The sequence below is a fragment of the Sinocyclocheilus grahami genome, unplaced genomic scaffold (assembly GCF_001515645.1).
Source record: "Sinocyclocheilus grahami isolate Dianchi unplaced genomic scaffold, SAMN03320097.WGS_v1.1 scaffold459.1, whole genome shotgun sequence".
NCBI lineage: Eukaryota > Metazoa > Chordata > Actinopteri > Cypriniformes > Cyprinidae > Sinocyclocheilus > Sinocyclocheilus grahami.
The window spans coordinates 1257163-1268717 of record NW_015505638.1 but is presented as its reverse complement, the minus strand read 5'-3'; the positions used below and the strand labels follow the sequence as shown (position 1 = coordinate 1268717).

The window sequence follows — 11555 nt, the reverse complement described above, 5'->3', positions numbered from 1 at the left end:
AGCAGACATTTTCTCTGACAATAGAACAACTAACAAATTTGTAACACATTTCTATGTATAATCAATCTCTTCTTTACATTTTCTTTTCAAACCAGGAAACAAGATGACTCCAACACTCATTTTTAAATTCAGTCATAGCTTTATTTTACCTCTAGGTGGCACAAGGCCCAAATATACAACGCTGTCCCTCTTAGTCCTAGGGAGAAGCGTGGGAGTCCGCAAAGCAAAACCAGACTCGTCAAACCCAGATTTTGGGAATCCAGACTACTCTACTCAAGTTCTTCTGTGCAAAACCAAGTCTCAACTTCTATGATTCTAGAGCCAGAACCCGAGCCGCGCAGGATCTAGATTTGTGTGGTCTGGCTGTGGAGCTTGGGCTTGTCAATGAAACACAGACATACTAGATACAGTGTAAGAGTGTCTATTTTCCTCCAGAGATGTTCAAAGCTCATAGCAGAGCTCAGAATCATCCTCTCAGCGTCTGGTCTCGAAGAGACCAGTCGTGATGAGTCTGGTCCGGTCCAGCTCATGTTAAATAAATCCAGAGCCTTCCTCATGGCACCCGTGGTCTACCGTGCAGGTTAAACGTGAAGGTCAGTGAGTAGTGAAGGGGGCCCATGAGACTCCATTAGTGTACAAGTCTGTGCTGGTGTGTTTTTCCAGGGCGTCACATGCGTCATCGTATCCTCTAGCGGGGGCTAATGCAGTCGTGTCTGGCCCAACATCTTCAGCCTGGCCTGGTCAATCACATCCAGCAGGTTCTTGGCATCTACGGCAAGTGCGTGTGCAGCTGTTAGCATCTGTTTCTTGTAGTCCTGCTGCAGGCTGGTCATGACGTATTGCTGGGCCAACTTCATCTTATTGATCAGCTCAGCCAGGTCTGAATTTAGAAGCTTCTGAGCCATTTCAATCTGAAGACGAAGAACAAGAGTAACAATTAGCCGAGCTGGCACGAAGGACGTTGAGAATAAGAGTATTTAGTGTTAGTTTGTAAATGTGTTTACCTCTCGGTGCGTGTGAGCTGGTAGTAAAGGTATCGTCTCATCCACAGTGGCCAGCAGTGTTCTCAGTGCTAATCCCACTCCCTGAAACACACATTTTCATGTTGAGAATGTTGAAATGACAAAAACTATATGATGGAAAGCAAGCTTACAATAAAAAAGTGATATGACAGCTCTGAGATTCACTGATTATCTTCGTCTCCATTGTGGCTCTCAAATCAAACTGGTTTGATGCTGTGATATTTAGTTATAAGTAGTGTTATATTAGTATTATTTATATACTATAATAGAATGTATTAATATTTTGAATTCACTTTTTTTTTCTATTTTAAATTTAAATTTTAGTTTTAGTAATTTTGTGGTTATCATCATAATTTTTTTTTTTTTACTATTTCTATTTAGCTTTAATCTATTTTATCCCCATAATCCATAATAATGATTCCTCCAAGTCCATCCCCTGTTGTCCCCTCACATCAAAATCCACTGAAAAACTGTGCTTGAACTGTGCATATTTCTCTCCTGGTTTAGACAAGGTGTCCTTTTCATTGGAGAAAGCGATATTATGGATTGAGGACTTGTATTTTACTCTGAAGTTAAAAAGGTCTTCATGATGGATTTGTTTCTCACAAACACGCAGCTTTTCACTTCACAAGATGTTAATTGATGGACTGGAGCTGTGTGTGGATTATTGTGATGCTTTTATCAGCTGTTTGGACTCTCTTTCTGACGGCACCCATTCATTGGTGGGCAAATGATGAACAAACATTGGTGAGCCAATGAACAAACAAACTACAATCAAATGTTCATTTTTGGGTGAACTTCCTTTAACAATAACAACACTGGTTACGAGACACCTTTGATGTCAATGACCATGCCATAGATGCCTGCTGTCATTGTTTTGTTGTGTCATACCTTCACCATGGGCACGTATTCTTCAGGGGGAGCTGGCTGGATTTTACTGGACATCTCAATCACAGCCTTCACCAGCCCTGTCACATTTTCATAGACCTTATCGTTGGACCGATCTAAGTTAGCTGTTGGGGGTGGGTTGATCTCCTGAGGCTGAATCTAATGACAAATACAAAGTAACAAGCTTTAAAATGCTGCATTACTGACGATTATTCAATTCCAAGCATATAATGTTGCTATCTATAAACAAAGGATTTAGTATGAAGGTTGTGTTACTGAATCCATGTTACAGGGCACAAGTAATAATGAAATAAAGAGGTTTGTGTTATGGTACAGATTTCATGTTTGACACTAGATGGCAGCACAAGCAACTACTGGAGACCCCCTCACCACCTACTACAATACTGAGCTGATTAGAAATCCATCTGCGCACCCTTGATTTTAACACAAAACATGATATGTTGACAAAAAGGAGTAGTTCCCCCATGTTAAATATAAAAAGAGATCAAGGAAATATTTTAGTGTAGATTTTAAACACAATATACAACTCAATATACTGTTAGCTAAAATCACAGCTGATTTAAAAACCAAAGGACATGCACAGAGGCACAAGATCTATACAGCCCATGTAATTCAGTTTAGTGGATAATGAAGTTATGATTCTCAATGATATGGTTGCGTAATGACATGGCAACTGGTTAAAAAGGGGGCACAAAAACAGACAGAAACATAACACTGAGTCTACAGGTGGTCTTACCCTCCAGGGCTACCAGCGCAAAAACAGTGCAACAGAGGAAGGGCAGAGGCACAGAGCAAGAGAATAGTGTGCAGAGAGAGAGAAAAAAAGAAAGAGATTAATATAACTTTATATACACATGCTGCAGAGATAGAAAGAGAAAACAGCTTGGAGTTACGTCGTCATTGTCAATATATTTTTGAATCCAACCACATAAAACTGTTGCGAGATTTTAGTTCTGTGAAATTATGTAACTAAATTTACATGTAAAGACCTGATGAAATCAAAATGACAGTTTTGTGCCTTAATTTTGTACTCCCAAAAGTTGTCTGAAGTAACTTTTTAGTAAATAAACATTTAAAATGTACAATCTTCAGACTAGCAATAGCAAGTAGGCTATCATGACTGTGACATAACTAACCTTTTAGCTATTTAAAAATTCCCCAACCAAAGTTGTTGTTTAAACAGAAAATACAAGCCAAAATCAGCACTAGAAAGAAAACCGCACTTGTCGAGCGTTATTATGGGACCATAAATGTTTTCTACTGACCAAACACGGCCACAGCTAAAACTCCTAAAAACTATAAAATTGCAAAGCAGACCGCAATTATAATGTGCATTGTTCCTAATTATATTTTCCATTCTGCATTGCATTTCTGCTGTTGCTTGCTTGTGAGACCCCCTGCACGCTGACCCACAGCATCAGGAAAACCCGCTGGAATGGAAACTGCCAGGCTCTTGGTGTGCAGGGATCTTTTTATGAGAGACCCTGCAGAGCAATTGTGTGCTTGTGTATGTGAAAGGGGCTTCAGGAATGAGGATGATTTTAATGAGGCTTGGCAAACAGCATCTCTTGGCATGCTAGCTGCTCCTGAAGGCGACCCGCAAGTACAGATGCTAATCTTACCAGCCTCGCAGTGTGTGTGTATGTGTGTGTGTTTTTGGTGCTATTTCTAACTTTATGTGGTTTAAAAACAGCAGCAGTGATTATTGTAAAGTTACACATGCACAATACTCATCCAAAACTATAAGAGTTAGGTTTCTCATAGGAGTTTGCCGTGTAGTAGTTCTGGTACCTTCACTCCTTCATTGTAGCAGTCTGTAGGGTTGAGGCCGGAGACTCCTGCTGGGTGGCTGGGAGCTCCGGGCCGAGGAGGCTTTTTAGGAGGTGCTGCGTGTTCTGAGGACGAAAAAAGAGTCAGTCTGTAAGTCAATCTGCACTTTTATGCAAGATACACATTGCAAGCCAAAAAATAAATAAATAATAAAAAAAAAATTTATATATATATATATACAAACATACACACACACCACACATACAGTGGGTACGGAAAGTATTCAGACCCCCTTAAATTTTTCACTCTTTGTTATATTGCAGCCATTTGCTAAAATCATTTAAGTTCATTTTTTTCCCTCATTAATGTACACACAGCACCCCATATTGACAGAAAAACACAGAATTGTTGACATTTTTGCAGATTTATTAAAATATACACACTGCAAGTATATACTGTATATATACTGTATGTATGTATGTATATATATATATATATATATATATATATATCACAGCCTCGATCAAATTATTAAGCAGTCATTACGCTGTTTTCAACAATGATAATGAGAAAAAAATTTTTGATCCTCAAATCAGCATATTAGAATGATTTTTGTAGGATCATGTGACACTGAAGACTGAAGTAAATACTGCTGTAAATTCAGCTTTGCCATAAAAGGAATAAATTATATTTTATAATATATTACAATAGCAAACAGTCATTTTAAATTGCAATACTATTTCAAAATATTGCTGTTTCTACTGTATTTTTGATCACATAAATGCAGCCTAGGTGAACATAAGAGACTTCTTTCAAAAACATCTGAAAAAAATTGTACTAACCCCACTCACCTGCTTTCCCTATAGGTTGGTAGATGTGCTGGTTTCCAGTCTGCAAACAAAAAACACAGTTAAACAGTTAAAAATATGCAGGAGTCAAGACAGACAGTGCCATGTGTGTTGTTGTGGTCTGGTTGGGGAGCAGCCTGGATGCCTGGCATGCCAACACACACACACACACACACACACATTTCCTAAGACCACAGTGAATCAAAGAGGACAGCCCAATGAGACAGGATAGACATTCAAAACCACTGCAGCAGACAAACGAGCTCTACAGAGCAGCTGTGGCGTTCCAGATCATGACAAGCATGAAGTGCATTCAAATACTAGTAAACATCTGTAGTGGTTCTGTGTTAACTTTAGAAGTGGGAAGGCGGAGCAGATTGGGTTTCTTGAGTGTTCACTGCTGCTTGTTTCCTCACAAAAGGGCCCTTGTCCGTGGTCTCCCATTTATCCCACTGATTTTTTAACAGATATCCAGCTATAATAGACATTTCAGTATCGTAAAGCTTATAAAAGCACACTACAGCAAACTAAATGCATATGAACTCAGTTCACTAAAGAGATGATATGCTGAGATCTATCAGCGGAGTCCAAGTCTGAGACCACAAATAAAAATGGTCCTATTTTGCATTTTTGTCATTTCAAATTATCATACTGTCATTTTAACAATTTCAAAAATTAACATGATTTTCAGAATGTCTCAGAATTTGGCTTGTCCCTTTCTTACTTTTTTAACATGAAGTCTGTCAAACCTGATGATCATGATTTGAGAATGATCTAAATAGCATCTTGTGCTTCAATGGAGGCAAGAACATCTGACTGTACAAAGAGTCACATGACCAATGTCACAATTTTTACTTTTTTAATCAGTGACTTACAATAGGAACATCACACTTTTAATTTACAATTTAGTTATCCTGTGTTTTAAAGCTTTAAAACTGTAAACAGAATTCTGAAATTAGATTTTTAGACCTCCATAGCTACGCATGAGTGAACACAATCCCCCAGTTGTAAATCACAGTTATTTATTCTTTTAGTCTTCCATCAAAAACAATTTAAGTGAAATTCCTGTGCATGTACAGAATTCCCCCACAGCGAGTGTGAGGTGACGCCCATATACAATATAATTTACTGCATTTACATGACCTGATCAGATGATTAACACTCACACACACACACTTGCTTTAGAGACAGTCACTATGAACTGTTGTTGTATAAAAAGAGTTGTGTAAAAATGCTTAAATTTTTGTTTTCTAATATAAAAAATCTAATTGGTCTGGAACAATATGATGATAGTGAGTAAATAGAGACAGAAGTTTCATTTTTGGGTGCATTATCCCTTTAACTTTAAATACATAAATAACTTATGTTTATTAAGATTTACACAACCATTCAAAAGTTGGGAGCCAGATTTTCTTTTTTGGATATGTTTTTGAAAGAAGTCTCTGATGCTCACTCAGTTAGTAATAAAATTGTATTATTTTTATTATAAAATAGCAATTATTTCAGTCTTCAGTGTCACAAGATCCTTCAGAAATCATTCTAATATGCCGATTTGGTGCTCAAGAAACATTTCTTACTTTTATCAGTGTTAAAAACAGTTGTGCCGTTTAATATTTTTGTGGAAATCATGATAAATATATTTCAGGATTCTTTACTAAATAGAATGTTTAAAAGAACAGCATTTTTTTGTAACAATGTAACTGTTTACGGTTACTTTTGATCAATTTAAAACATCATTGCTGAATAAAATTATTAATTTCTTCTTCTAAAAAAAAAAAACAACAACTTTCAAACAGTAGTGTATTTCAACAAAAAGTAAGCAAATGAAGAGAAACTCACTGGTCCCTGAAGGCTTCCATCATCACGGTCGATGCTGCCTCTGGAACTTCTCCCATCAGGCTTCTGCTAACACACACACAGAGAGAGAAAGAAGGTCAAACCTGACTCTCCTCATTCGACAAATTGATGTCTGTCATATCTACTGTGCTAATTCGCACCCCGTCCTGACCTGGAGTAATACAACAAGATTCCAGCTAGAAGCAATTTGTATTTCCTCAATGAAAATGACAATGCTGCACGGCACAGTAGCAGCCAGCCAGAACACATTTGATGTTTAAATGCCACAAAAAGTAGGAAAAGTGATTAACATTTTCTCACATGGTAAATCATTTCTTTGTGTTGAAATCACATCAAATTTGTTGCTCACAAAACTTCACACACTAACTCATGTCTGTTCCTACTCCTTTGAAATGACAATAAACCATCCATAAATCAACTGAATATAAACCAATCATTTACAGCAACTGTGTCCATGATAGTTCAAGATCCCTCAAAGATGAACTAAAAACAGTGTAAAATCTACACATTTAGCTTTACTAAAATGGCACCCTCCCCTTCCCATTCTTCCAAGTTCACCGTACCAGTTTTCCGAAGCAGGATTTGAAGACCTGCATCTTCCCGTCTCTTCCTGTGAGCGTTTCTCTCTGGCGTTTCTTAAGCATGGAGCAGAGCACGGAGTAGATCTCCATTAAGCAAGCCCGTGGGTGTGTGGGATAAGTCATAGAGTGTGTGTGTGAAGTGACTCCTCTCCTGAATGTGAGACATATTAAACGCACACACTGACTCACTCACAGCCGACGAGCCTCAACTCAGCGAAGCCAAGCCCTTTTCGGCTCTCCTCCTCCTCTCTCTCTTTCCCTCTCTTCCCCTCCCATTATCCCTCATGAACATTTGCGTATAACATCTGTGAAGAGATGAAAACTTCCTCTGATCAGTAATTTAACTTTCAGCAGATGCAGGTCAGACTGAGTTTACCCGTCTCACGCCTCAGTGCCAACAAAACCCTTCATTACTGAGGAATTCCTGAAAACTGCACCTGTATCAAATGGCCGGGATCACAACTCATTCATCTGCTCACAACATCCCAAAAAAAATAATCCTTTAATATAATTTTTTTTTTGTAAGGTCACATCTTGGCTGTTTGAGGTCATTTTTGACCAGGAAAATCAAAGTAAGTTTAGCTTTTGTTAATGAGGGGGGAAAAAAAGAAGAAACGTTTACTGAAATGTTACACCACTAACTTCCTTGAAGTAGTAACAATAAAATCATGCACGTTTTAGAGGATTTTAGATTTTTTTTAGATCTTATGTGGATCATCTTTGTGTAAAAAAAAAAAAAAAATGAAATTGGTCAAAAATGACAGAAAAGCTTGTAATGGTTTTAAAGGAATAGATGATCTCAAATAAAATGATTTGCTCATATTGGAAACCAAAAAAAAATTCAAGTTGTCCATACAAATCATGCACTATACTTTAATATTCAGTTAGTTCTGAATCAGTCAGATTCATGAACAAATCGTTCTTCTGAACCAGTTCACTAATCACTAATCACCAAAGTCACTAATCAGACAGTGATTTGTTCACAAATCAAAATTATTTTGTTCTTAAGCGTAAACTTACAAACTCAATGATTCAGTCAGCAGAGAGGAAATTATTAATGAATACAATGTTTGACTTCAGAAGACTTGGAATAAAGCTAACGAGTCATGCAGATTACTTTTATGACATTTGTTGTCATTTTTGTAGCATGTAACTATGAACAGTCGCTGTACGGAAAAGAGCAGCATGATTCTTCAAAATACCCCCTTTTGTGCTCCACTGACTAAAAACTGTTTACGTGTTTAGAAAAACGGCATGATGAGCAAATAATTTTTGTATTCCTATAAGAGCTGACATTTCATTTGAACAGAAGTTGTTTGTGAGGAGAAGTAACGGTTTAAGCAGAAGAATGAATGTTGTTTGCTGTGGTAGAGCTCTGAATGCCCTTTTTAGTTGGTACAGGAAGCTGCGTGAGTTTTTTCTGTGAGACCAACTGAACATAATGACACAGTGAAGATACAAATGACTGTGAGCCAAAACTTAGCATACCACAAACACACACAGATATTCTCAGACAAACTTATATGCAAAATAACATTCGTGCACACATATCACTGTCTTCTAACTCATATTGTATCTGTAATTCTTCAACAATGCGAATGATACCAAAAGCTGATGTGAAATTGTGAGGATCACTCATAACCATTTACAAATAAATGGAGCAGGAAACCACAAACACTTATTCTCAAACAAACATGAAAATGACTGTTTGGAATATCATATCATTGCTGCGGCTATAAATAAACATCAATATGATTCTCCACTAAAATATTTTTTAGGAAGAAGGAAAAAACTAACGACCACATAATACAGCTAAGCAGGGGGGAAAATGGGGATAAGAGGGTTAGGGAACAAAGATGAGCAGATGAATGTGAGGAAGAGATGGAAGAGGTGAAGGTGAATGGGATCAGTACCAGTAGTCTCTCCTCCTGCTCCAACCAACGCTGATCATCCTCCATCTGCTGCTGCTGCAGCAATAACTGCTCCTCCATCAGCTGCGACAGACCACCGCGCACAGCCACACCATCCTGAAACAAACACAATTCATTAACATATGCTAATAAACATGACAAAATGATAATAAGATATGACAACCAAAAACAAACAGGTACTCCAGTCTTGATACTGTAGCTGCCTTAAAGGGTTAGTTCACCCAAAAATGAAAATTAGCCCATAAATTACTCACCCTCAAGTCATCCTAGGTGTATATGACTTTCTTCTTTCAGACGAATCCAGTCGGAGTTATATTAAAAATTGTCTTTGATCTTTCAAGCTGTTTAATGCCACTCAGCGGGTGTTGCATGCATCAGTCCAAAAGAAGTTAAATAAAAAGCACCCATCCATAAAAAAAAGTGTCTCGCACAGCTCTGGGGGTGAACAAAGGCCTCCTGTAGTGGATTGATGCGTTTTTGTAAGAAAAATATCCATATTCAAAACGTAATAATCACTTTAATGTAGCTTGCGTCAACAGTCCTACACAGAAGCAGTTCGGGCAGATGACGTATGAGGTCAGCTTTGCGCATGTGCCGCTCAGAAGTGACACACACGGAAACGCAGCGGAGAGATCAAAACAAAACAACGGTCACTTATTTGAAGTACAAAACGAGGAATTGTAAAGAAGAATGTCGGAGGATTTCGATATAAGCCAAGAGGAAACTGGTTTTCCTTTGCTAAAGTAAGGAAACTTTGCTTCCTTTGCTCCTGTTAACAAACATTGGTTTTCACGAGACTCACCGGCGCATGCGCAACGCTGAACTCATACATCATCAGCCTGGAACTGCTTCTGTGTACAACTGTTGGCGCAAGCTACATTAAAGTGATGATAACGTTTTGAATATAATATTTTTCTTACAAAAACGCATCGATTCGCTACAGGTGCTTTTTATTTAACTTCTTTTGGACTGATGCATGCAACACCCGCTGAGTGCAATTAAACGAAAGATCAAAGACAATTTTTTTATATAACTCCGACTGGATTCGTCTGAAAGAAGAAAGTCATATACACCTAGGATGACTTGAGGGCGAGTAATTTATGGGCTAATTTTCATTTTTGGGTGAACTAACCCTTTAACTACCTTCTGTTAAGGTCCAGTAACATTTATCATACTAGTCATTTCAATTGGAATATGCATGATTGTGAGCTTCACATAAGATCCTGAATTTCCCCACAGATTTTGCTCAAGTTGTTCAAGTTCGTCACAAGAATTCGCCTTGTTGAACAACAGCTGCTCGGTTTGACTTCTGTGCGAGTGGTGCTATTAACAATTGCCCTTGTTTGGCTTTTTTTCTGAAGAACAGTGGTAAATTTAACTGTTCAGGACAGGCAAGGGACTCGTGAACAACTCATGAAACTCATCACACGGGGAAAAAAAACAGTTGCGGATCATCCAGGTAAGGACAATAAGGTAAAGTTCACTTACTCTTTCGACAGCACAGTGTGAATGTTTAATGGAAAGTGTTCAATAAAGACAAAAAAGATTATAACTTTTTGTGTGTTGTTCGCATAAGTACATTGTATTTGTCTAAACTTGTGAATCTGATGAAGATCAGATGATATTTTATGACCAATTAATGCAGAAAACCAACCAATTTACATACTTATTAATAAATACATGTAAAATAAATAGATGGAATCCAAAATAAAACCTCAAAGTGACTGATTTTAAATGTTCTTTATGGCAGCAACTCCTTTCAGGTCATGCAGGCCATGAGAAGAGCACGAAGGCATCAGCATGATTTGCCTTACTCATGAAGAACACACTTTGTGCAGCCTTTGGCCAAAATGAGCTACCTTAAAAGGCCTCCAACATTTATTAATGTTTAAAACAGCCTTCACATTGGGAGCATCTCTGAGATGCCTAAAATGCTGTTTATGTTGGCAGCTCATTCGGTTTTGAAACAGAGCTTAGATTTCAGCATTCAGAAATCCTGCAGATGTCTAACCTCCATGCTGGGATTCCACATGTGATCCTGAGCAGCCCTGCGATGGTTCCAGCTGTCGTGGGGATCAAGTACAGTCCCTGCGGCCTGGGTAAGGTACATCACGCTGGGCACTGGAAGTAAGCCGTGTGGGGCTGAGTGCCCTGCCATCTACATCATGCCAAAAGGACATATAAAGCAAACTTATATTCTTTATGTACATTCAGGGGTTAATTCACTAGTGTTTTATTCAATCCACTTGCAATCCAACTAGTTATCTGCTGCGTCCTCCACACTCTAGTAGTCAGAACTGAGTCTTAGTGAATTTACCCATCTGAATTAGACTAATAGAAGCACTGTACCTGGTAATGATTGTGCTGGCCCATGTGCTGAGGACTAGGGTAGAACCCTTCACTGGAGCGGGGACTTGGATAACCAGGTCGACTGGGCTGTAATCATAAACACAACCATGTCAATATACTAGTACATCTTGACCAATCGGGTTAATGTTAGGTGATGCTGTTAAAATCAGTCCACCAGACGCACACAAAATTCTTGGCATTTTGTGTGGATGAAGATTTCAGGCTGTTGAAGGGGAAAAAAATTAAAACAGGCAAACAGAAAATGCAAGCAGTTAATTAAATGTTAAC

General features: G+C 38.2%; 1 protein-coding gene across 16 annotated transcripts in view; it reads right to left on the bottom strand.

Annotated features, from left to right (window-relative positions):
• Nucleotides 1-71: 71 nt before the first annotated feature.
• The window catches only part of LOC107552863 (focal adhesion kinase 1-like), an 80439-nt gene continuing 68955 nt past the window's right edge, over nucleotides 72-11555 (bottom strand). For 6 of the 16 annotated variants that reach the window (XM_016234896.1, XM_016234891.1, XM_016234884.1 and 3 more), the window contains 10 exons: nucleotides 11268-11354; nucleotides 10930-11076; nucleotides 8901-9014; nucleotides 6389-6454; nucleotides 4544-4592; nucleotides 3723-3826; nucleotides 2668-2676; nucleotides 1914-2069; nucleotides 1005-1085; nucleotides 72-911 (listed from right to left, as the gene is read on the bottom strand). In XM_016234896.1, coding sequence (XP_016090382.1) covers nucleotides 699-911; nucleotides 1005-1085; nucleotides 1914-2069; nucleotides 2668-2676; nucleotides 3723-3826; nucleotides 4544-4592; nucleotides 6389-6454; nucleotides 8901-9014; nucleotides 10930-11076; nucleotides 11268-11354 — 1026 coding nt within the window. In that variant the 3' untranslated portion in view covers nucleotides 72-698. The remainder of the gene's footprint in view (nucleotides 912-1004; nucleotides 1086-1913; nucleotides 2070-2667; nucleotides 2677-3722; nucleotides 3827-4543; nucleotides 4593-6388; nucleotides 6455-8900; nucleotides 9015-10929; nucleotides 11077-11267; nucleotides 11355-11555) is intronic. The other 10 variants (XM_016234894.1, XM_016234895.1, XM_016234898.1 and 7 more) reach the window with 7 other exon arrangements.